At 40.4% G+C, this 25810-nt stretch overlaps 1 protein-coding gene across 1 annotated transcript in view; it reads right to left on the bottom strand.

Annotated features, from left to right (window-relative positions):
• The window catches only part of PRPSAP2 (phosphoribosyl pyrophosphate synthetase associated protein 2), a 1165642-nt gene that overhangs the window by 729930 nt on the left and 409902 nt on the right, over positions 1-25810 (bottom strand). The window contains exon 4 of the mRNA XM_044089586.1: positions 10381-10433. Coding sequence (XP_043945521.1) covers positions 10381-10433 — 53 coding nt within the window. The remainder of the gene's footprint in view (positions 1-10380; positions 10434-25810) is intronic.

Raw genomic sequence — 25810 nt, 5'->3', positions numbered from 1 at the left:
TGTGTTCGGTAGAAGATTTGTGACCCTTGTGTTTGTGGGACTTGCCCTTTTCACCAGTCAGTGAAGAGGGATCGGAATGTGGACGTTTTTGTCCCTCACTAGAAGGATTGAGATCTCAGACGCAGAAAGGGCCTCTGAGAAAGGTTAGGTTAACAGGCCTTTCAAGATGTATTTTATCTCTCGTTCAGCATCCGCTGACTAAAACTCAATTTGGTAAGGAGGATTCAAAGAGGTGAGAACCCCCCAGGCAATGGACACAATCCCTGTTGGGGAGTTTGCCATTGCAGAAGTGCAATGTTTGAACCCCGAAGTCCCCCCTTTTTTTTTTTTTTTAAAGACATATCCAAACGCACAAAAAGAAAAGCAAATTACTGCTGGAAAGTGTAGGAAAAACACAGAAAGGGAAGATACCAAAGATGGTATCAAACGATACCACAAGGGTAGGAGACGACATTACCAACAATGGTATAAGAAACACCCAATGGGTAGTAGCTAGAGAAATAGGGTAGAAAAAGAGTTAAGATTAGAAAAAAGGTGCAAACTACACAAACAAATTCTGTAAAAATATGACAGCTGGAGAGCTTGGTGAAACACTGCTATATGGCTGTGTGGCAAATGAGATCTGAGGTAACTGGGAAAATGGCATTGTGGGTAGCAGCTTAACTTGAGAGTTTTTGGTGTACGTGAGCTTGGTATTATGCTGACTCTGTTCCGAGGGCTCGGGATCGAACCCATCAGTGATGAATGGGAAGAAGATTAACATCAGATGGTAAGGATGCTGTCAATCTGTGTGTCTAGGGGGTCTCACCACCGAGTGCATACTTAAAAAGATTCACTGAGCTCACCACCAAAGGCAGTACGTGTGGAAACCAAGTAAATGTAGAAAGCAAACCTGCTGCTGCCTCCCAAGCTGAAGTAAAATGGTTGAAATTGTTAAAATCAGTTCCTTTATTAACAAAAGGAAACTTAATCCTGCTGCTGCTGTCCAGAGAAGTGCTTTCAGTTGTTGAACCTTTATCAAATCCTAAAGAAAAAAAAGCAGCTTCCTTTCATTTAAAAAGAGCTTCCTGCAGCTCATTCATTCAACCAATAAAGTTTTGGTGTATGGACACACCTCTCAGAGTGCATGTTCTATTTACTTAGTGTTAGCTAAAAGCTTTGAGTTTTTAAAGTAGAAGAACACAGAATTGATGCATGTGCATTACTTCTTTAGAGCCCTTCCTTTTAAGATGGGTTTGAGCGGTACAATTTCATTTAATCCAGGTTTTTGGTCCGCTCTAAGGTTCATAATTCATTTTGTTTCCACAGTTTCGGTATAGTTGGCCAGATCCCCTCCTTGTATCATTTCTACTAGCCTGCTTACGACCATACGTATCGTTTCTACTAGCCTGCTTACGACCATACATTTAAAAATGTGGTCTCCATTAACTTTAATATGACTATTATAGAGCATTCGTATTTACTGGATTTCTGTCTCAGGATACGCTCCTTGAACATTCCATTTGTTTTTCCCACATAGAAGGCTGGGCAGCATTGGCACTGAGCAATATAAATCACATTTTTGCTCCTGCAAGTCGCAAACCCTTTGAACCTGTTCTTAGATGTTGGATGTATAAATAAATTATCCATTTTAATATGTTGACATACTTTACAAAATCCACATTTATAGGTGCCTACTTTGTTCTGTGGTGAATGTTCTGTGTCCAAGTTTCGACTATTCCCATGGCATGAGCCTTTTCAGATTTTTCCTATTCTTAAAAGGAAAAACTGGGCGTCTCCCCTACAATGCTCCTAAGCTTCTCATCTGAAGTCAAAACAGACTAAATTCTTTTTTTATGGTCTCTGGTACGAATGCATTGTCACTGCTATATGTATGAAAATCTCATCTTATTTTCCTTCTTGTTCTTCTCATCTTCCTTACTCAACCAATGGGAAAAATATGGTCTTCCTTTGCCAGTTCGTAAGTCTGATGTTCTATTCATGCTTTTTATGACTTCATCTTTATTATATCCTCTTTCCATAAAGTTAAGCCTTTCCTTTTCTTTTTAAAAGCTTCATCTTTAGTGCATAGTTTTGATATATGCTTCACTTGATTCTCCGCTATGTTTTTAAAAACATGCTTTGGATGCATACTGGTCCTATGGAGCATGTGATTATGTCATATCTTCCTGTGCATAGACATATCTATCCCATATACATGATCCAATGTCAGTTGGATATCAAGGAAATTAATGGCAGTATCAGAAAAATTCAATTCAAATCTTAAAAAAGATGTGGTGTTACCCAGGAAAGACTCAAAACTTCTGAGAGAGTGTTCATCACCTTCCCATAAAACAAAGAAGTCATCAACAAAATATTTATATACAACTATGTTGTTATTCCAGCTACTGGGTATCCAAGTAACATTCTTCCTCCCATTTTGCCAACACTATGTTGGCATAACTGTTGGCACATGGGGTTCCCATGGCCACTCCAGATTTCTGCCAATATTCATTCCCATACACAAAGATATTGTTAGACAGTATTTCATCTAGAAGACTACATATCAAGTTTACATTATCACTGGTCTTGTATTTAAGTCTAAATTGTCTAACTGCTTCTATTCCATATTCGTTTGGTATTGATGTAAACAGGCTAGTCACATCCAGAGTTGCCATTATGATACCTTCGTAAGTTTTCCTCATTGTTGTGCTTTCATAAAGACATTTTAAAAAACCTTCAGAATCTTTCACAACTGTTCTTGCATGTGGTAGTAATCTCTTCAATTCTTCTTCCACATATATAGAAATGGGTTCAGTCACCCATCCCTCTCCATTGACGATTGGTCTTAAAGGTGGATCCATCAAATTCTTGTGGACCTTGGGTAATCCATTGATGTTAGGTATCTTTGGATGCTGTGTGTAAAAAATAATCATACAATTCCTTCATGACAGTTCTATTCATTAGCTTTTCATAGATGCCATCATTCACATTCACTATTATTTTATTGACATCCTTTGATATTCTTTGATGGACTGCTATATCACTTAGTATTTCCTTCATCTCATTGGCATATCTTACTGAATCCATCACAAGTACAGCTCCTCCTTTGTCTGCCGCTTTCACAACTGTGTCCTTCTCCTTCTTTGAAGTTCATTCAATGCTAGTCTTTCTTGATAACTTATATAGAAATGGTGTCCTTTTTCTTTCTATCTATATTGTTCTACCTCTTTTTCACAAAGCCGCATGAAAACATCTTTAGTGGGATGGCTTAATGGAACAAAGGTGCTGGGTCTTTTGAGTATGATTTTATTTTCATGTTCTTGTGTCTCAGTATTGCCAAAAATATTCCTTAGTGTCAGGTTCCTTCCAAAACACCTTGTGTTTGTCATGAATTCACTAAAGGGTGAACGTAAGGAGGGTATAAAACTTAACCCTCTCCGTAAAATGTTAATTTCATTCCTACTCAGTTCATGTCCAGATGTATTTAATACCAGCGAATCTACAGTTTCCTTCTTTATACTTCTCTTTTTCCTCTCTCTGCTTATTGAGCATGACTGACGTGCATTCTTCCCTTGTAATAAAGGGAGTGGATGTTGTAAACGTAAATGCACTGCTCCTTCCTTAGGCCTAGTTACAAAGCTTTGTTCTGCTTTGTTCTGATGGATTAGATAAAGTAGATTCAGTAACATTATTAATAGATGCCTCATCTCTTAGATGCACGTGTTTCAGGATCTGGAGTTTCTGTAATCCTTTCATCTAACTCCTGAACACATTTAATTCCTTCTGGCTAACTTTCTTATTACTGTTCATGATTCTGTTGTCATACACTTCAGCCTCCACCATTACTCCAGTTGTTTGCCTTATTTCATTAATCTGTTCAGAAGGTTGTTCCCTTGCTGTAGATGTCAGTTTATGTCAGTCTATTGCTGAGAATAAACCTTTCTGTTCCCTTGGCCATTCAAACAATTGACCCTTCCTGAGGTCATTAAAGTCTCTCGCTAATTTCACACTTTTGACATTTTTCAATTTGGTATCATAAACCTATAGCTTGCCTTGTAGCTCTCCCAATCTCACCAAGTCATTGTCTGAGAGAGTTCCATTAATTCAAGTTCTTTTTGTTTGGTATCTAATAGAGCGGTTTCATCCTCTTGCGGCTTATAGAACTCAATTATCAGTTTCATATAGTTAAAGCTGGTTTCAATATTTATTTTTTGCCATTTGGCTAATAAGTCTGGATAGGTGTTGCCATATGTTGGCATACACCCTACTAACAAACCCCTCGGTTTTTGTGTCGTAGAGGTCAGTGCCAAAGGTGGCACCAACAAAGTTTTCGTTATGTGTATAGAAGCGACTGGAGCCGAGCTCAGAACAGAAGCAACAGTTACAGTCGGAGCCGAGGAAGCAGTCTTGTGTCCGGTAGAAGATTTGTGAACCTTGTGTTTGTGGGACTTTCCCTCTTCACCACCGACTGGTGATACTGGCTCGGATCGGAATGTGGATTTTTTTGTCCCTTGCTGAAAGGGTTGTGACCTCAGACACAGAAAGGGCCTCTGAGAAAGGTTAGGTTAACAGGCCTTTCAAGATAAGTTCCTTTCAAGATAAGTTTATTTCTTCTCTCGTTCAGCATCCGCTGACTAAAACTCGGGTAAATTTGACAAGGATTCACAGAGAGATGAGAAACCCCCAGGCAATAGACACAATCCCTGTTGGGGAGTTTGCCATTGCAGAAGTGCAATGTTTGAACCCTGAAGTCCCCCCCCTTTTTTTTTGACATATCCAAACACAAAAAGAAAAATAAATTACTGCTAGAAAGTGTAGGAAAAAAACAAAGGGAAGATACCAGCGATGGTATCAAACGTAACCACAAGGGTAGGAGATGGCATTACGAACGATGGTATAAGAAACACCCAATGGGTAGTAGCTAGATAGAGAAATAGGGTAGAAAAAGAGTTAGATTAGAAAAAAGGTTCAAAATATACATTTTATAAAAATATGACACTTAGCCTGAGGGCTTGGTGAAACGCTGCTACATTGCTGAGCGGCAAACAAGATCTGAGGCAACTGGGAGAATGGCATTGTGGGTAGCAGATTAGCTAGAGAGTTTTTGGTGTACGTGAGCTCTGGTCCGAGGGCTCGGGACCGAACCTATCAGTGATAAATGGGAAGAGGATTAACATCAGATGTTAAGGTTGCTGTCAATCTGTGTCTCCAGGTCTCTCACCACTGAGTGCATTCTTAAGGTGTTACTGAAGTGATAATTAGCAGGAACATCTCCCTTACTGAATGAGATGGCACATTTTTTTTGTATTGAGTTTAAGACCACGGCTTTGGCACCAATCATTTGTGTAAGACCCTCTTGTAGGATGTTGACATCATTTGGAGATTCTACGACCACTCTCAGTTTGTGGTCCTCAGCAAACTTGTCAGCCACAGACAATTAGTTTTTGCTTGTACTTCAGAAAAATAGATTCCAAACAATAGAGGTTCCAGGACTGATTGATGTGAAGCACCACTGGTTACAGGTAGGCTGCTGGGAGGTGGATTCTGTTTCGACTATGGTCCTATTAGTGAGCCAGTTAGCGATCCATCTAATATATGCGTCGATACCTAGTTGGGTGTTTGTCAATGATGCCTGAGTGGAGTATAGTGCCAAATGCCTTGGCTAAGTCTGGGTAGGCTGTATGTACATATTTCCCTCTGTCCAGGGCCTTGGAGACTGTCTTGAGTCCACCAGGTTTAACAGGCACAATCTCCCTTTGAGAGATTTAAACTAAGTAGGGTCAAGTATTTGGAGGTCACCTATATCTTTGTTGATAATGTCCATGATTATTTGCTCCATGACCTTACAGATAAGGCTAGTCAGGCTAACAGGTCTATAGTTCCTGTGGTCAGTGGAAGCACCACCTCTGTGCAAGGGAATAACGGTGGCAGTTTTCCATTCAGCTGAGATGAAGCTGGTGTCTAGACTATGACTGAAATGAGTACCCAGTGGTGTTGCTAATTCTTGGATCCAATGTAGGACGCAGCCTGGGATTTATCAGGTCCCATAGGTGCTGTGTTCCTGGCCTTAGAGAGGGCGTTAATGACCTGCTCTTTAGAGAAATAAGACAGGGGACAGGTGGTAGAGATGTCATGAGGTACATGTGGCGGGGACAAGGGAGGGAAGTTTTCACAGAACCTGTCAGCCAACAGATTAGCTATGTCCACAGGCTCAGTATATGTGGTAGCTATGTCCAGAGGCTCAGTATATGTGGTATCACGGACTACCAGTTCAGCACAAATCTGAGCCTTTCCTTTTTGGTTACTGATGTAACTAAAGAATGCCTTATGGTTGTCTTTAGTTGAGGAAGCTACTTTGGATTCACAGTTTGCTTCTGGTTTGATTTCCATTCCTGCTCAACACCTATATGCATCTGGTAAACTAAACAGACAAATTTACTCTCCTCAGGTTTTAAAACTTTAACAAGGTTTGGATGTTGAGAGGCCGACAGACATGTCTGCAGTCTTACAAATGCAGATTTATACATGTAATTAATTTTGAGAAGGCCAGTACCTCCTTTAGAGCAGGGAACACATTCTTTGCATACCTTTTTTTTTTTCATAAAGCATCTGATAAGCATGTAGCATTTTTCTTGTTTTCCTGTCAAACTGAACCAATACCTTTTGGGACCAGTCAATCATTCCAAAACTAAGTTACGACAGAAAGAGCAAACTGGTTTATAGCTTGGATTTTATTCCTAGCTGTCTGCGCTGTTTTCTGTACTAATTTTACATTTCACATTTGTTCTATTTTTATTGTTGATCCTTCAGCAATTCCCAAATATTTACACTCCCTCTTGCTCAAGTTCTTTTATATCACATTCCTCTCCCAGACTGATATTTTCTTGGTGCTGCAGTTTTCCTGCTTTAAAGGTTGCTTCTGCACATATTTAAAGACTAAATGACAGTTACATTGTTGGAGAAAGTACTGACTACCTGTAGTTGTGCTTTCAGTGCCTCATCTGACAAACTATACACTAAAATCACCCAAAAAGCAGATGAGAAGTCTTTACACATTGTTGTTTTCTGGCAGTCAAACTGTAGCAATGATCTAATATGTCAAGTGGACGGCTTAATGGGTTAAGGGCAATACAAAAGAGCAGCAGTGACAGTCACCCTGGAATATCCACCTCTGAATTTTATCCCTTGAACAATAACTTGTCTTTATCATGACTTAATTGCAATGTGGTTTGCCACTGTTTCATGGTCATGTAATGCAATCTGTCAGTGTAGAGTGCATCTTGCACATTTGCATGCACTCTTATCCATGAACGTGGGATGCTGTCAAATGACGTTTTACAGTCTATCCATGCCATACTTAGATTCTTCCCCTTTTTATGGTTCTCCAAAAAGATTCTTCCCCTTTTTATGGTTCTCCATTATGATTTTAACAAATATAGATTCTTCCCCTTTTTATGGTTCTCCATTATGATTTTAACAAATGAGCATTTGTTCTATAGGACTTTTTGTTATCCTTGTGTTCTATTGCCATGACTGAGCTTTCTTCTAAATGACTATAAACTATCGGCATCAATTCCAGTGTATAGTTTACACATCAGCAGAAGGCAAGTTATTGGTCTTGGTCTACAGTTTTCAGAATATCTTGCAGGTTCACTGTTAAAGAGGAATATTTTTCCTATTACCCAGGTTGGTGTCTGTTCAGGGTGCTCATATAAATAGTTCTTACTTGTGGCTAAATTTTCATGTAAAGATGTCATCACCTTTAGACAGAACTTAATATACTGCATCTGGGCCAGGAGTTTTCCAATTAGCTTTTCTTAATTTTACTTCAATTTCTCTGGCTATTATTTCATCCCATTTCATATCCTCCATATTTGAACTTCTTATTCTTTCACTTTTTTCCATCCAGCATCTTATTTTCTACAGGACCTTCATAGATATTTTTTCAAAAATGTGTCTATTTCTTCTTTTCTGGTGATCTTTCCATTCCTTTTGCCAAGTATCTAAAAAAACTTTTTTGGGTCATCAATAAATTGCTTATTTTGTACTTTTTCTTTATATTTATCAGCATCTCATGATATCATGCCTGTTAAACTTGGTAGACTTCTTCAAAATAGTGACCAAAGCCATGGATGTGGGGAAGACTGCACACAGCCTACCTTGACCTAGCCAAAGCCTTTGACACTATTCTCCACTCGGGCATAATAGATGAACTCTCACAGCTAGGCATCATCAGATGGGTAAGCTAACACGCTCACTGGCAGAACCCACTCAAAGTAGGGGAAACCACCCCTAGCAGTAAACCCATAATGAGCGGTTTATCCCAAGGATCAGTATTGGATCCTCTACTGTTTGGGATATACTTTTCTGAGGTGCAAGCCAAAATCAGTGGTCTGTGGCTGATCAAGTTTGCAGATGACTACAAGTTAGGCACGGTCTTCAATTCCCCTAGTGATGTGAACATCTTCCAAGAGGACCTTACCCAAACTAAAGACTGGTGTCACAAGCATGGCCTCAAACTGAACGCCAAGAAATGCATCATTATCCCCTTTGGGAACAATGTCACCCCACTAATTATCACATTAAAAACAAAGTACTAAGCATGCAATCAGTCGTGTGGGACTTGGACGCCCAGGTTGATAGCAACCTGACTTTTGACCATCACGTTGCTTCTGTTGTACAGAAGGCTTTCTACATGGCCCACCTCATAAATAAGGGTATTTCATCCAGGAACAAGGAGGTCATAACATCCCTGTACTCCTCCCTTATCAGACCCATTATCGAGTGCAATGCTCCCTTCGGCACGTACCTTGCCAAGCACATGCAGCAGTTGGGAGAGATCACAGAGGTTCCTGACCAGGAAAAACCAGGGTCTCAAACACCTATCCTATAAAGATAGGGTAAAAGCCCTGTTCCTCTCCTGTCTCATACAGACTGCTTAGAGGTGACTTGTGTCTGGAATACAAGGCCATTTCAGACCCAGCCTTGATGGAGTTGCTGTATATCCGTAAGACAAACTCCACTCATGCAACCCACATGCAAGGCCTTAACCTGGTCTGTAATATTAACAGAACGTGTTGGCAGGATACATTTGTGTTCCAGACTCCCCCATCTGTGGAAGAGACTCCCTCTCCATGTCAAGCAGAGTACCTCTCTAGCCCTCTAAGAGGAACCTAGATGACTGGATGGGAAACAGAAAATACATCCCTGGGTTCGCACCCGTGTCCTTGCTGGGTGAAATTCTTGGCTAGGCTTATAAGGGTCTCCAAGCCAATAGCCTAGTATCATCCTATGAACCTATCTTCCAGTTTTTCTGCCTGTGCCGATATCTTTTATTTGCAATAGTATGCTACATAGAGCCTGATCTGTTCCAATACTGCGCACTGCTTTTATCATGTCGGAGTACTTTTGTTGATCTGTTCCCTTTTCTGTGCTCTAACAGTGGTGATTCTTGTCTTAACTACTTTATACTTTTCTCTATTCGATAATTCCATGATGGAATACGATTTCTCCCCTTACTCTCCCTTACTGCCTTGTGATTTTTTGGCAAGACTGTTATTAAATTTGGCTGCATAGAAATATATCAGATTTACTTCTGTTATATCGCATTAATTTCTACAAACAGTCCTGATTACTGTATTAATTTTTTTTCAAACTTCTAACATTTTGGGTCTTACCAACTTTCTGCAATCTATTTCTTTCAGTGGTCTTGATATGTCTATCCATCTCTATTAAAATCAAACAACTCTTCCCTCAGATCATGTTCTTCTGAACTAAGGGCACATTCTTTGTACTCTATTTCCTGGGGGCATTCTACAGAAAATTCCATGGCATCTTTCTGTGTTATATTCTCTTCAGTGCCATCTTTGCTCTTTCATATGGGACCTCACTGGCCTATCACTCCACAACATTGACTGCACCAGAATTGCCACAGTTTCCTGTTCATTCCCTTGTTGTGCAACTCCAACTGAACTTTTATACTAGTTTCCTACTGAAAGCTCCTAAGTATTTTCATATGGCAACTAATCAGACGTTTTCCACTCAGTTTTCTCCTCAATTTGGAGATTCATTAATCTATTCTGCTGTGGTATTATCAGATTTAGATTTTCTTCACTAAATTCCTCACCAAATGCCTCGTACAGTCCCAGGGTAAATGCCTAACTGAAGTCAGCGAAAACGGTGAAAAACAGCCGTCAACAGCCATGTCACAGGTGCCATGATACCCCCCCCCCCCGCAAAAAAGTTTTGCAATTAAAAAAAATTTCTTTCATAGATAATGCTATTAGTCAGAGCTCAAAGACTGGTTAAATAACTCTTAGTTTTTCCCTCTTTTAAAAGCTGCACTATGAAGCAAAATACATGACTCAAGTTTGGTTAATGGAAGCAAGTCCTACATACCTCGATTGGGCTCTTGGTAAACTTGAACCTTCCCAAGCTCTTCACCAAGACGTCTGAAACAAAGCAATAACTTGAATATGAGCAATGTGTTGCATCTAAAAATCACAGTTCAGAAAGACTGCAGAAAACAAGCACATCATCATCATCTATCTGGTTAACAACGAGTAAATAAATTTTTTTTTCCTCCACAGAATACTGACCTCAGTGCTCTCAATCATGTCCGGACCTTGCATCAACAAATTAATACGGCAACACCTAAATAGATGAAATCTCGTATCATTGTACGTTCCTTCCAAAGAGATCTTTCATATCCAAGATGGCCATGATGGAATTTGGTAATAAAGGAAAAAGGGTCTGCTAGATTACTACTTGAGCTTCTTTATGGCAAGTAATTCACTTAACCTGGAGATGCCTAGAGCAGATCTTCCAAGGCCAGTCTTTTCTGTGCGTCAGGAATAGCCTGGAGATAAAATCATGTACCCCACACCCAGAGATGACTCCCTCTACAGTAGCAGAGGAAAGCAGCTTTTAAGACAGGATCTGATAAGACCACCTGTTCCACAGGAAGGCACTGCATTCCATGAAGTCTATGAAAAAGATAGTCTTTTTATTAGCAGACTGAGGCAGGGAATGGGGTAAGACAAATAAGTGGAAGGCACCGCTTTAGCTGGGAGGGGCCATTTCCCTTCAATACTGTTATGTGGCTTGCACTTGGCCTATTTTCAGCAGAAGGGAAACAGCATAATGGAAAAACACGAGGTATATTCTGAAAACAGAGACTGAACGGTTTAGCTTTCTGTATGGTTTTGCTTTTCTGTACCATGCTTTTGCATAAAATCCGGAGAAATAAGCCTAAACAAAAGAAAAGGACACATCACAGGGGTCCTTTCGCATCCCCTGGTAAAATGCTGGATCTTTAACCATACATGCCTTCTAAGTGCAAGAGTCTACTGCTCCAATACACACACCAAAACAATCACACACGTATCGGATTGTATGCTTACTGACCTTTACAGTAGACTATGGAAGCCTGAAGTTTCTGCTGTACGGAACCCCCCCCCCCCCCACAAGCTGGGTGTTAAATATTACCATGACATTCTAAACATGCAGGTCAGAGGAAAAATAGCTGCAATTCCCAAGGTGAAGTATAAACAAATCTGTCCAATTCTAGTGTTAACAGGTACCAGAGTAAATCCTCTGGTAAAGTACAAAACTACAGGGTATACTACAAGGTTCTTGTACAAATAACTGAAACCATCCTGTAAAATGTACTAGGTTTTACATAAGCCTGTAGTTATGAATTTGGTTCCACAGCAACAATATGAAATACAACAAAGCTGTGAAAGACTGCAGGAACAGTGGGCTTTGGTACTTTGATGCCTAACAGTTCTAAGAACCTTTCACGGCTGATAACTCCCTTACCCCCTTCCCCATTTAAAATTCTTCCACATCAAATTTACTGCTCTGCTTTTCAGGAGATACTGGGTAAAGCAGAAGAAAGCAATTCCTCTACAGATACATAATAGCCAGCGGGAGTGAATATGTAAGAATATGCAGACCCTAGTAATTACAGACAACTACTAAAGGGATGGCTTATTTCATCTTTAAGTGACAAACTGTAACCAATGTCCACTGAGTGGAGGCTTTTTTTTTGGGGGGGGGGGCAGTAAAATGTCCATAACAGAAAATGTCTGGGGATGGTATTTGGAGAGTAGATATACCTAATCCAAATACCATGCCTCACTGGGTACAACACTGGAGGTTTTACCAGCTTGGGCTCCGAGCCCAAGATAGTGGCTTCTTGGCCTGTAGGTAAACTCAAATAAGTCTTAACTAGTGTAACCAGCACAGGTTGGTCCTCTAAGGACACCTGTGGGCCAACAGCTAGATGTCATGCAGCTAGAATATCTACAGATATTTGGGATGCTTCAAATGCCAATATCTCACTGCTGGCTTCTGAAATGGAAATAAAAATTTAGGAAGTTTTAGAAATGTAAAAGGGAGCAGGAAATGGGGGTTGTCTGGCAAGGCTGCACCTCACCGAGTCCGGTGTCCTCAATCCTCTGCAGGACCACTGGAGTTAAAGGCCTCATACACTGTGTTATGGGGATTCTTGAGGGCAGTCTTTTTTGCTTTTTCTATCCTAAGATTTTTTTTTTTCAATCTAGTATCATTACAGGAAGGGTTTGCTAAAGTAGAATAGATGGTCAACTGTTGGCCTAAAACCAGAAGCTTTCTGTGCTCATTAAAGCTCCTAAGATTTTATGAGCTTCTTATCAAAGATTATGCAGTGCTCATAAGAGGACATGTGATGACTCACCAAGACAGAAAAAATCACTGAAGGAGAGAACCCTTCATTGGAAATTCTCACAGGACACTTTTGTTTGTGACATTTTCCGGACATATGTTCGACCTCAGATATCTAAAAATCTCAAACTAAAAAAGGGCAAACAGAACACCACCACACAATTTTAATAGTTTACTTCCCATGGCCTTCCCTCCACCCTACATTCCTCCTCTTCAAGAATAAGCAAGCCAAAACATACATCAACTACTTAAAATTCAAATGGATTCTCCTCCTGGATCAGATAACTTATTTCCCTGGTTCATACTACACTGCAGGGCCCACCCTATCCAACATCTCACCCTCATCTATAACTTGTATGCCTTTCTAAATCTGTAATTTGTGTGTCTTTCTAAAGAGGTGTCAGATGTACAGAAGCCAAACTCAATTAGGTCTTTACTCAAGCAAACTAATCATAGTCGCACTTTCTACTTTTGTCCAATCTCTATTCTTCCTACTCTAGCACTTTATCAAAAAGTCTACATCCAGTTGTTACAACACATCCGACAATGCCCACCTCTTCTTCCAAAAGCAACAAGGCTTCTGGCATCAGCTCAGATAATGCTCACTGCTTCAGTAACTTCAGGAAAAACAAACTTTTATAAAATCAAAATAGGAACAGATGAATTGCATATAGCGCATCTTAAAGGTGCCATCCAGACGGATCTATTCTTACTTCCACAAATATTCTCTGTATTTATTAAACTCCGATATCCCACAACTATCAGTAATTCCATATGCAGAAAACATGGTCATCTACAGGTTTAGTCACACACACTGAAATCTAATCCCATTTTTAAAATGACATCCACCTACTACAACAATGTAATGACTTGTCTACCACAACTTACTACTGAATCCATCAAAACCCAAAACAATGCTTTTTGAAATTCCTCAACAACTGTTGCAGTCTCCTCTTAAAAACTTTTGATTAATGACAAACTCTAACATAGAAACCATCACCTACTTCAAATATGTTGGCCTTTGGCTCGACCAGTCTCAAGCCTGCAGAGAACAAATATTTAAACAAATAAAACCTCCCTTCTTTTTTGGGCCCCCTCCCACACACAGACTAGCCACACAAAAAAAGTCTCTCTCAACTTGAGTATACTCTCCTTACTATTACTGGAGCCTCCAACACACACAAAAAAAAAAAAAACAACCCACACCACCACTCTGCAAAAACATGTCGAACGCAATTAGCCTGTTCATTATTGGCGACTCACCTCTACTACAGCACCACTGCCCTACCCTTAAAGCAAAATCTCTCTACTAAGCAAAGAGAAATTACCAGGATCACAAGTCTCAAATTACTAAAACTGGAAGTTCTCTCTCCTCTTGCTTCCAAAATACATGAAAAGAAAACACACTTCATATAACCCACGATAATATTCTCAAACACCCTCACTCTCCACTCAGAGAACTCTCCTCCATTGGGCAAAACATGCCATCTCTGTATTTGCTTCCACCCCCATCAATCTATCCTTCCTTACACCTTAAGGAAATAAACTGCTCCAAGTTCAGAGTACAGCTTATTATCCTCCTTCATATCCAACTCAAATGCTCCTCCTTCCTGAAAGGACACATCAACTAATTTGCACGCAAGTTTTACCTCTGCCTGGTCTAACATACCAGATTACTACTTTATCAGTCTAAGGTCTTGTCAGTTTTACTAAACAAAATCTAAATGTATATTCTGTACATTTGTTTTCACCTGGTCTTAACTGCTGTGTTTGCTTTTAACAATTTTTGTAGCTTATTCATTAAAACAAACATTAATGTTACTTATTTTCAAACTGTGAATGCATTTTTACCAGGGCTGTGCCTGAAATGCATCAGTTCTGAACAGGGCACTACCACTATAATATATACAACTAAACAGTAAAACATTAAAATAGTAAGATTATGAATATCCCAAATTGTAGTTATTTGGAAGCCAAATGGACAAAACAGATAAGCAATGCTATCAACTGCTCTGTTGTGGCAAGAATAAAGATAACCATTTACAACATAAAACAAAAACTGGAGAAATGATAATGCACAATTTATTCCAACTCTTAGTGCCTTGACCCAATGGTCTTCTAGGAAGCATAAAAAACAATCAACACAAAATAAATCAATTAAAGGAAACAGCCAATAAAAGTACCCCCCCCCCCAAAAAAAAAAAACCCCAAAAAACAAAACTATTTCATTAAGTCTTGATTTAAATCTTTTGGTTTTAAAGTACAAAACTTTAAAATATATATGAATTATTTAATATATAAACACAATACCAGCCTTTCCTGTTCACATACATTACTTGCTCCAAAACAGAACATTTTAAACTTACATTTTTATGTACATCAGTAAAATGTTCAGCAATAGTATTCGCTCTATTCCCCAAACATTGCTTAAATGCTCCTGTATTGTTAACAATCTCTTGCCTCTCCAATATAAAACAAATTGCATTCACGCAAGTTACATAATGCAGTCCCTTCAGAAAAAGTTAAAAAGCCCTTCAGCCTCTAACAATTTTACTGAGCGCAGAAACATTTACAAATATGGTTTTCCACAAGGTAACATACCAAATTTATTAGAAATACCAACCCATATCTGAAGGAGGCCTCTTATATTGGCTGTACAACAAATCAGCAAAATTCATTCCATTAGTAAGGGCGGCCTTGGTGGTGCAGTGGTTAGCACTGTCGCCTCACAGCAAGAGGTCCTCCGGTTCGATCCTCGGCTGGGGTGCCTTCTGTGCGGAGTCTGCATGTCCTCCCTGTGGTCGCATGGGTTTCCTCTGGGTGCTCTGGTTTCCGCCCACATCCCAAAGACATGTAGTAGGTGGATTGGACACTCTAAATTGGCCCTAGGTCTGAGTGTGTGTGTGTGTGTGTGTGTGTGTGTGTGTGTGTGTGTGTGTGTGTGTGTGTGTGCGCGCCTTCTGTGGAAAGTTGGGTGCCGAGCTGGCAACTCGACACTGTAAAACTTCACTGCCAATCATGAGCAGACAGGTGATCTGCTGTGGTGACCCCTAACCGGGAAAAGCTGGAAGAAGTAAATGAAATCATAGGTTTAATTACATGCCAACATTTTGGAAGCTAGGAGGGAAGGAAGGGATAAAAATCAGGAAGGATTTGTTTAAAAGGAAGTTGTATACACACCATAACGTTCCATCTGTGTCATCCATTTTCATTTTTCCTCAACTGAAGGGTTCGGATCTGATCCCTCTGATCAGACTCTGCCATTGTTAAAGCTCATGACAACCAAAAACTCGAGCTTCTTCCTTGTTTGCTGCTGTAATAGAAAGCAAAAGATGAAAATTATTATGGAGAAGCTATCTGCAGATGCGCATAAAATAAAAACAAAAGTGTCCATATGCACTCGATCTTCCAGAAGCGTTTAATATGGGGGTTGGTGGGACGGGAGTTTAAGAATGAAAATGGACAACGCAGATGGAATGCGATGGTGAGTAGACAACTTCTTTATCTGATGCTGTCAATTTTTATTCTATCCTCGACTAATGGGACAGTGTCCCCAGCTACCCTCAAGGAAGGATATTCCCGTGCACCACAGAAGCAAACGATGTCCCTCCTCTGGAGGCCAGATCTAATTTGCAATGAGTAATAAAAAGTATGGGGGGTAGCCCAAGTAGCTGCTGCACAAATATCCATGGACATTCTGGACAAACACTGAGGAAGCTGCCATGGATCTAGTAGAATGAGCACGGACTGTTAGAATGCAATTTGTTATTCATTTAGACAGTGTAACTTTAGTAAATGGCTTACCAAATGTAGGTTCTGTAAATAAAACCAACACTCGGCCCGATTTCCTGAAGTTCTTGGTCCTATGTAAATAAAAATGCAATTTCCTGTGAACATCCAGTAAGTGTACTGCATTTTTCACCTTTGCTAGAAAATTTGGGGAAGAATACAGGCAAATTAATAGACTGATTAATACTTGATTTTGATACCACCTTTGGAAGGAATGATTCACTGGTATGCAAGGTCATCCTGTCCCTATGAAAAATCAAGTACGGGGGTTTTGAAGACCATGCCTGGATCTCAGAAATTCTTCTGGCCAGAGTAATGGCTACTAAGAAACCTGTCTTCCATGAAAGAAGCTTAAGATCATAGACAGCTGGGGCTCAAACTGAGGTCGAGTTCTGCAATAATAAATTTAGATCCCAAGGAGGTGTAGGATCCTTAAAAGTGAGGCCTTAAGCGTAGTATGCCTCTTAAAATGCTTTACTTAGCTTCTGAGATGCTACAAATGAGTAATTTATCCTAACATGAAAATTTGATATTGCTGCTAACTGCAGAAGAACTAGCACCCTCAAAGAGATGTGATAAGAAATCCAATATATGTATAGGAGCTGTAAAAGGTTCAAAGTTATGTTTTTGAGCCCAAAAAACAAATCTTTTCCATTTACTGGAATATAGTTTCTGGAGAAAGATTTCTGGGAGGACATCAAAATATGATGGACAGGAGAAGAGAGCAGTGGTTATCTGGCTATCCATGGAACTGGAGAAGCCAGTCAGCCTGAAGTGTGCCAAATTTGGGTGCATCATGTCTGTTGGGTGATACAGAAGTTCTGGAGTTGGAACCAGAAACCAGGATGGTTGAATTAGGTGAGGCCAAAGAAAGGGAAACCAAATCTGTCGAGGCCAATATGCAGCAATGACAACAACTTGGCTCTTCAATCTGAAACTTTCTGCAAGAATTTGGGAATCAAAGGAATGGGTGGTTATGCATACAGAAGATTAGGGGCCAATCGTGAAGTAGAGTATCTGGGGATCTTTACTCTGGGGGGGGGGGGACTAAAGCAAAGTAGCTGCTGCACTTGTTTTTCTGGGGGGAAGCAAACAAATCACACAAGGCTGGCCCCACTGCCGGAATATTTTGTCTGTAATTTTCTTGTTGAGGAACCATTCTTGGGGTAGAAGAATGCACCTGCTCAATTTGTCTGCTATCACACTGGACTTATCCAGAATGCGCATTGCCAAGAGAAAGCGGTTGGAAGAGATCGTTCACTGCCATACCCCGACAGCTTCTCAACACAATTGGTATGATTTGGTTCTTCCTTGTTTGTTGCTGTAACAAACCACTGCCATGCTGTCCATTTATATTGCAATGGTTCTTAAGGGGAGAGCATCCTGGAATACTTGCAACGTTAACAGCACTGCTCTCATCTCTAGGACATCTATATGCAATTTGGCCTCCTTGAGGGACCAGGTGCCTTGGACCTTCTTCCCCAGATTCTGCCCCCCCCAACTGGGAATCGTCTGTGGTCACTATGGCCTTGGGTTGAGAGGGAATGAATGGCCAGCATAGAAGAACTTGGTCTGAATGAATCCACCATTCCAGGTCTCTCTTGCAAGTCTGAGCAATTCTTATCTGATAAGACAGACTGAAGAACTGACCACTGGGAAGCTAGCATCCATTGAAGAATTATGTAAAATCTGGCTAGTGGTACTAATGTTAATGCTGCTGCCACTGATCCCAGGTGCACTGCTGGAGAGAAGCGGCCTCTTTCACTAACCCAGTGATAAGCGGCGCTCCTCAACGACCTTGCGGTCAGCTATCCCTGGTCAATCAGAGATCTGAGGCACTGTGGTATCATGTTTAGGCAGGATTCTGACTTAGAGGTGTTCTGTCATAATTCCACAGATGGTAGCTTCGCACCATTGGCTCTCCAGCCAAGCACATACACCACATGTCTGAACCTGCGGTTCCTTTTGTACTGAGCAGGATTACTATGGCAACAACACATCATCAGTAAGGTAAAACTAACCTGCCTCATGATGGTCTAAAGTAGGTAAAGCAGGAAGGGAAGGAGGTTATATCAAGAGAAAGTCTATGAAGAGTGGAAAGGGGGGAAAAAAAAAAAGGAGTACTAAGATGGTAGGCCGAAATCATGGTGTTGGATTATCTTTTTGGCTTGTGACCTTACTGTTTGAACTCGCGACAGTGGCAAGAATGCAATGGTAGTTTTTGTATTGAGAATTACTGCTATACACTCTAAGGTCTGAGTCAGTTGTAGAGACTTCTGTAGATGATGTGTTGTTGCTCTTCTATTCTAACTACTACTTTCAAAAAAGTGCTCAGACTATAACCTACCTTTTTTCTTCATTACATTATTCTATGTATTACACTTGAAATTATGACAAAATGTAATCTGTATATTCTCAAAAATTCTCCTGTAGCCTGCTAGCTGATTTGCTTTATTCCATCTGTATAATACCTGTTAATAATGACAAAATGTTATAGCTATTTACTGGAGCTCTTCTCCCCAGGTCTCTGCTGAAAAAAGGCTTTGGCCCAGTCAGGCATTCCCGGTCAACAAATGTAAAATAAAAATAAATACATAAAATAAATTTCTCGTAGTTTACAGTTATCCCCAGACGCGAGCAAGTCTGGATAACATGGTCCTTTGCCAATATGAGTCTATGCCTGGTCGGAGCGGATATGGGCCAGTCGTCTAAGTATGAAAACACTGAATCCTTGCAGTTTGAGGTGAGCTGCTACTACTGCCATGCAGTTGGCAAAACACCCGGGGGCTGTGGGGAGTCCAAAGGGCAGTACTCTTAACTGGTAATGACTGGCTCCCAGCCAAAGGCATATGTACCTTCTTGAGCATCTGTTCATCTTTATATGACAGTTTATCCAGTAGTCCTTGCCCAAAAAAGGGAGAATGGACTGAACCATGTTCATCTGAACCTTGGTTCTTTGAACTGTCTTGTTTAATTTGGCGAGATCCAGAACTCTTTGGCACTAAAAAGAACTTTGAGTAAGTTCCAGATTCTACCTGGTCTGACGGGACCTCTTGGATGACTTTCTAGCAGCGTTTGTATTTGCAATGCTGCTTGTTCCCTCTGAGGTGGTGGAACATAAGGGATTTTTCTTGAGATTTTATTTGGCATTTGTTTACCGGGAAAGTGCAACTGTATGAGCCCATTTTCAGCGGAGTCCCGGGGAGAAAACAGAATTTAAAAAAAATTAACATTGGCTAAAAAATTAAGACAATAACAAAGTAGTACAGTATGTGAATACAATAAAAAAAAAAAAAAGCAAAATATAAGGCAAGCAATAAAGTCGACCAGACATATAAGACAGAATAGAATTCCTAATATGTATGTTACATAATGATGCATGAAAATATATACAACAGAATAAGTAATAGGTCGTAAAAACCATATACTCTTTCTGGTAGGAGAGCTAGACAGTAAGTTTCAGTCAAATTCTGGGACAGATAAAGGTTAATGCATGAACATAAAGAAAAGACATTAGAATGTTAAGAAATTAAAGAGAGGTGAGGACAGAAAGTAGGTAAAGCAGGAAGGGAAGGAGGATATATCAAGAGAAAGATTAAGAGTGGGGAAGAAGGGAAAAGAAAGAGTACCAAGACGGCAAGGAGCATGGGCAGATCCAATTATTGGTTAGATGCCCTTTCAGCCTAGACTTGAAGGAATAGTAGTGGGGTACAAGTCTTGCTTCTGGAATGCTATTCCACGATTTAACCCCCGAGTACAGACTAACCCCATTAGATCTTTGAGGTTTGTAAATAGATTGTAGATACTTGAGAGGGGAACGTAGGTCACGAGATGGAATACTGTTGAAGTAGTGATGATGTAGTTTGCGAAAATGAGAACTTGTACAGTATTTTGTGAGTTAATGTTAGTTGATTAAAAATGAGAAGGTGGGGTAGTTAGAGCCAATTTAGGGACGTGAGAGCAGAGCAATGGTGAGAGTAATGGGCCTGCTTTGTGGCAAATTTAGCTATTTTATTATAACATTGACTAAGTTTTGCTTTGAGGGAAGAGTGAAGACTGGTCAGAATAAGTGAAGCATAAAGAAGGGAGGGTAAGAGACAAGTGGTGGCAGGGGTTACTCTTGTGGAGTTAGATGAATTTCTTAGCCCTATACATCATGCCCAATTTTTGATTTTTTTTTTATGATGTTGCATGACATGTTAGTCAAACTTAAAATTGTTGTCAATGGTTACACCTGACAGTTTTGCATGTGAAACCACATTGAAGTATCGTTCAGGAAAGTAATTAGCAAAGTTACAGGCATCTGGAGAAAAACTCTTGGTAAAAATAATACAAGTGTAGCTTTTTTGGGGTTAAGTAAATGGTTGTTGGCGAGCCCCGACTCAATGGAACCGAATGCTTTTTTGCATTAAGCTCTGTAGATGAGTGTGTGTCCTGGCAGAGCAGACTAACATAGAGTCATCAGCATATAGAATTAGGGTGGCTTGTTTAGTAGCAGTATTAAGACAGTTAATAAAATGTTGGAGAAGTGGACCTACTATTGAGCCTTGGGGTACCCCAGGTAAGTAAGAAGAAAAGTTAGGGTTCCATTTGACAGATTGGTAACCAAGAGACAGCTAGTGAACCACTAACGATATTTTGGTTAAGCCTAGAAGCGATAGTTGGGATAACAGTTGGGGGATGGGAGACCATATCAAAGGCTTTGGACAGATTTAAGAACAGAAGAGAGTTTCATGAGCCTCAAGCTTTGATGACAGTAAAGCAGTGATAGCACTGTATGCTCGTCTAAATCCATGTTGGGTGGGAGAGAGAAGACTGTTGTCAAGTAGGTTTTGGAGAAGCTGTTTATGGATATATTCTTTCTAGAATTTCTGATAGCTGTGAAAGAATAGGAATTGGCCTATAGTCACAGACTTCTGTGGAGGTGCCACTTTTGTGGAGAGGAAGGATGAAGGATTTTTTTTCCACAGCCAGGGGCATAAGACGTCTTGATGGTTCTATTAATGATTGAGACAGGGTAACCAACTGAGTCAGCAGATATCTTTAGAAATTCGTTAGGAAGATTGTCTGCAGAGGGGGAACATGGCTTGAGCTTACACAGGAGGGATTTGATGAAGGAAGGAGGAACTGGCTGAAGTAAAAATGTGGAGTGAGGCAATAGGAGTCAGAGAGGGTAGAGGGAGATGGAGGGAATTTGTTAGTGATGGAAGCTATGCTATCAATGAATTAAGAGTTAAACTTGAGTTATGTCAAGGGAGGTACTATCACAGGAAGGTCGGGGGAAGGACGGAATTTCCTGGCTTTAGGATTTTTCTGACAGTGTGCCAGAATGTTTTTGGACTGAATTAGTGCTCATTTCCTGACTTTGCATGGAACTGTTTTTTTCTTTTCTTTTTTTTTTTTTTTTTTTGTCTAAATTAACCCATTTCTTTACAAGGTTACACAGCGCTTTGAAATGCTGTAAATTGAGCATCTTATGTTTTAGGCAAGTTGTCCAAGCCTGGTCTCTTTTTTGCATGAGTGATCTGGTATAGACAAAACCAAGGAGTATAGCTAGTTTTAACTCTTTCTTCTGTTGGGACTAAACTGCCTAAAGAGTTTAGCAGTTTAATTCTGCATTTCTAAACTGCATCATCTAGTGGTAAGTATTTAAGGAAGGACCAATTGATGGGAGTTTAGTAAGTCTGAAAAGGCCTGCTGGTCAAAGTTGGATTGGTTTTGTACTGTCTTGTAGGTGTGTTGTCTACATGAATGTGAAATAAGTCTATTTATTTGCAGTCTGTTGACCAGGAAAGTCCATTGGGCCAAGGTGAGCCCTTTTTCAATGGAAACACAGAGAGAAAACCTCCACAGTAAAAGTATTTACAAAAATTCAGCAAGACATAGTGTAAACAATAATCAACCAAGAAATACTGCCAGTAGATAAACCAGTGACACCTCCTGAGACTAGAGGTACAAATGTCTACAATAAGTACTACAACAGTTAATACAACAAGTACAACCACAAAGTCATTAGTAGTTAGAACATAATGTTGTACAGAACTGCTGAATTACACAAGCAGTTTAAAATGTTTATAAAGAGCTGAAGGTATGATATGTCTATGCAAGATTAGTTGGGGGGGGGGGGGGGGGAGTAGAAGCATTCCCAGTTACAGGAGAGTTATGAATGGAGCAAAGATTTGAAGCATTCCCAGTTACAGGAGAGGTATGAATGGAGCAAAGATTTGAAGGAGGAATGATACCTTTGCAGTATGGATACGGGGAGGAAGTAGGTTTCATTTTCAAGCAAGGGAGAAGGATAGCAGAAGTTGTCCTGGGCTGCGTGTACGTTTGTGTACTTCAAGGAGGTTTTGGTTATTATATCAGAGTTTGATCAGGAAGGTGCACAGTGAGGATGGAGAACAGAGAAGGACAGTGTGTCTGTTTGAAAATAAGAGCATGGGCAGTAGTCAGTTGAAGATGAGAGATAGTAGGGGAGTTCCAGCCAGTTTGAGTGTAAAGAGTCAGAGTGGTGTGACGAAAATTTTGAACTGGTAGAAAACTTGGAGATTTTATTGTAACAGGATGCCAATTTAGCTTTGAGAGTGGCTTGTAGATTGGTAAGGAGGGGAGCGTCGTACATGAGAGGGGGAAGTAGACCTGTGGTGGAGAGGGTAAGTTTAGTTGCAGAAGAGAGGAAGCAATTGTCGGTAGAGCAGTCCTAGTTTCTGGTGGGGGGTTTTGATACTGGTTTGGAGGTGAATGTCAAATTTTAACTGATCAATAATGACACCTAGAAGTTTAGTTTGGGAAAATATTTCAATGGGGAGTTTGTTTCTGCTTACTATGGGGAAGGCATTTGTGTCTATTCTGGAATTCTTAGTACAAGTATAGATCATAAGTTTGGTTTTGGATGCGTTAAGAGCTAAGTGATTATTGTTCATCCAGGTTTCAATACTGTTAAAGGCAGTCTGTTACATGCAAGAGTTTAGAATTCTGATGGTCACGTTATCTGCATATTGTACAAGTTTGGTGTTTGGTATGCAGAGATGGAAGTAATTTCTGAAGATATTAAATAGAAGACGGCCCAGGAAAGATCATTGGAGAATACCAGTCAGTGAGTTAAGGTAGGGCAAGGTGCAGTTATTCCATTTGACAGCTTGGTGTCTGAGAGATAACTGGAAAATCAATTTAAAGAGGAGGGAAAGAGATTAAATTGGGAGAGTTTAGAAAGAAAAAGGCTATGGGAAATTGTATCAAATGCCTTAGAAAGGTCTAATAGAGTGGCAGATATGATGCATCCCGAGTCGCGGGGACAGTTAATACGTCGGGAAAAGACAGTAGGGCTGTGGTGGTGCTACGTCCAGGTCTGAATCAGTGCTGTGTAGGGGTAAGCAGGTAGTTATCTTGAAGGTAGAGTAGGAGCTGAAACGTGAATACATTTTTCAAGAAGTTTTGAGATAGGGGAGAGGATGGCTATAGGGCGGAAATTTGGGATGTCAATATTGTTGCCGCCTTTGTGCAAAGGAATTAAAGACTTTTTCCAGAGGAGGGATACATAGGATTCTTGGACTGAATGGTTAATTAAAAATACAGATAGGGAATGCTATGCCATCTGCAGTCAACTTAAGGAAGTTAGTAGGAAGGTTATCTGGACAGTTGGAGCATGGTTTTAGCTTTTGGAGGAGTTTTTTTTTTTATGGTGGAGACAGGGATAGGTTTAAAGGAGAAGTAAAGGGGGTGAGAAGCATAAGAGGTAGAGAAAGAGGGGTTGTCGGCAGAAGGAGTGGTGGTATATATATATAAATAAACTGTACATATATAAATGCACCTTAGACACAAAATTTACCTTCAACTAAAAGCAAATACACCACAAAGGCTTTTGAGTATAGTGAAGGAAAGAAAAAGGTATAGAAAGGGGGCTGGCGGGTGGGTAACCTGGACTGCAACAGTAAATACACTCAAATATCTACATTTATGGTAAGTGTACACAACTGCACTATGTTCTTCGTGTTTCACTGTTGCAGTCATTACATTTGGGTAGATTCCCAAAGTTATGGATGGGAGGATGGAACTAAACAGCAATGGGAGCAGCTATAAGGCCCTGCAGGACTGCAGTGGCAAGGCCTGCCCTGGATTTAGAGGAGAGAGGTAAATGATAATGCTTTGTGAACGTATGAACTGAGCTCCAAGTAGCAGCTTCTAGGATGTCTCTGGTAGGGACCCCTCTGAGAAAAGCTGCTGAAGTAGAGATAGCCCTGGTGGAATGGGACCTGATCCCCTCGGGCACAGGTTTACCATGGTGCAAGTAGCAGAAACGAATGCAATGGCTTATTCATTTAGAAATAGTCTGATTTGATATAGCCTTCCCCTCTGATCCTGCAGCAAATGCTACCAGTAGTTGCTCAGACTTTCTTAGAGATTGTGTCCTGTTTAAGTAGAATCTTAGCTGTCTGTGTACATCCAATGAATGCAGAATCCACTCCCCCTTGTTCTGCAGATTTGGGAAAAAAGTTGGCAGGTGAATGGTTTGGTTAAGAGCCACACTGGATACCACCTTAGGCATCAAAGGAGGATTGGTCCTGAGGGCCACCCTGTCCGGGTAAAAAAATAATGAAAGGCTCCACTGCCATGAAAGCCTGTAGTTCTGAAACCCTTCAAGCTGAAGTGACTGCCAAAAGAAAAGCTGTCTTCCAAGAAAGAAATTTTATATCCGCAGTAGCTGCTGGTTCAAAAGGAGGCAGAGTGAGTTTTTTCAGCACAAAACTGAGGTCCCATGCAGGAGTCAGTGCTCTCCTGGGAGGCCTTAAATTTTTGGCCCCTCTGAGATACTGTTTTAGCAGTGGATGAGAAAAGAGGGGAGGCTCTGTGTTGTAATGAGCAGAGATGGCAGAGACATGGATTTTTATTGAAGAAAAAGATAGGCCCTTGTCAAGCATCTCAGTTAAGTATTGTAAAATCTGAGGAACATTGGGCTTTGCTGTGTTTATTCCTTGTGCTTGGTTCCAAGCACTTCCATTTATCAGCATAAGATTTTCTAGTACTAGGCCTTCTGGCTTCCAAAATGACATCCATCACCGGTTTACTGAGCGATGTGGTTTGAATAATTAGTTGATTAGCCATGCTGCAAGATTCAGGAGTATGGAGCTGAGTGTGCAGAATTTGATAGTTCTGCTGAGACAACAGATGAGGTGTTTGAGAAGTACCACGGAAGAAGGTGTGACATATTCCTTAGAAGCAGGTACCAGTGCTGGCGAGGCCAGTCTGGCGCAATTAGAATCATTTTTGGATTTTCCTCTCTGACTTTTAGTAAGACCTTGGAGAGTACAGGCAGAGGGGGAAAGGCATAGACTGA

The sequence above is a fragment of the Protopterus annectens genome, chromosome 12.part0 (genome assembly GCF_019279795.1).
Source record: "Protopterus annectens isolate FY-2018-M chromosome 12.part0, PAN1.0, whole genome shotgun sequence".
Lineage (NCBI taxonomy): Eukaryota > Metazoa > Chordata > Ceratodontiformes > Protopteridae > Protopterus > Protopterus annectens.
The sequence above is the reverse complement of the archived record's forward strand: the minus strand, read 5'-3'. Positions and strand labels throughout refer to the sequence as shown.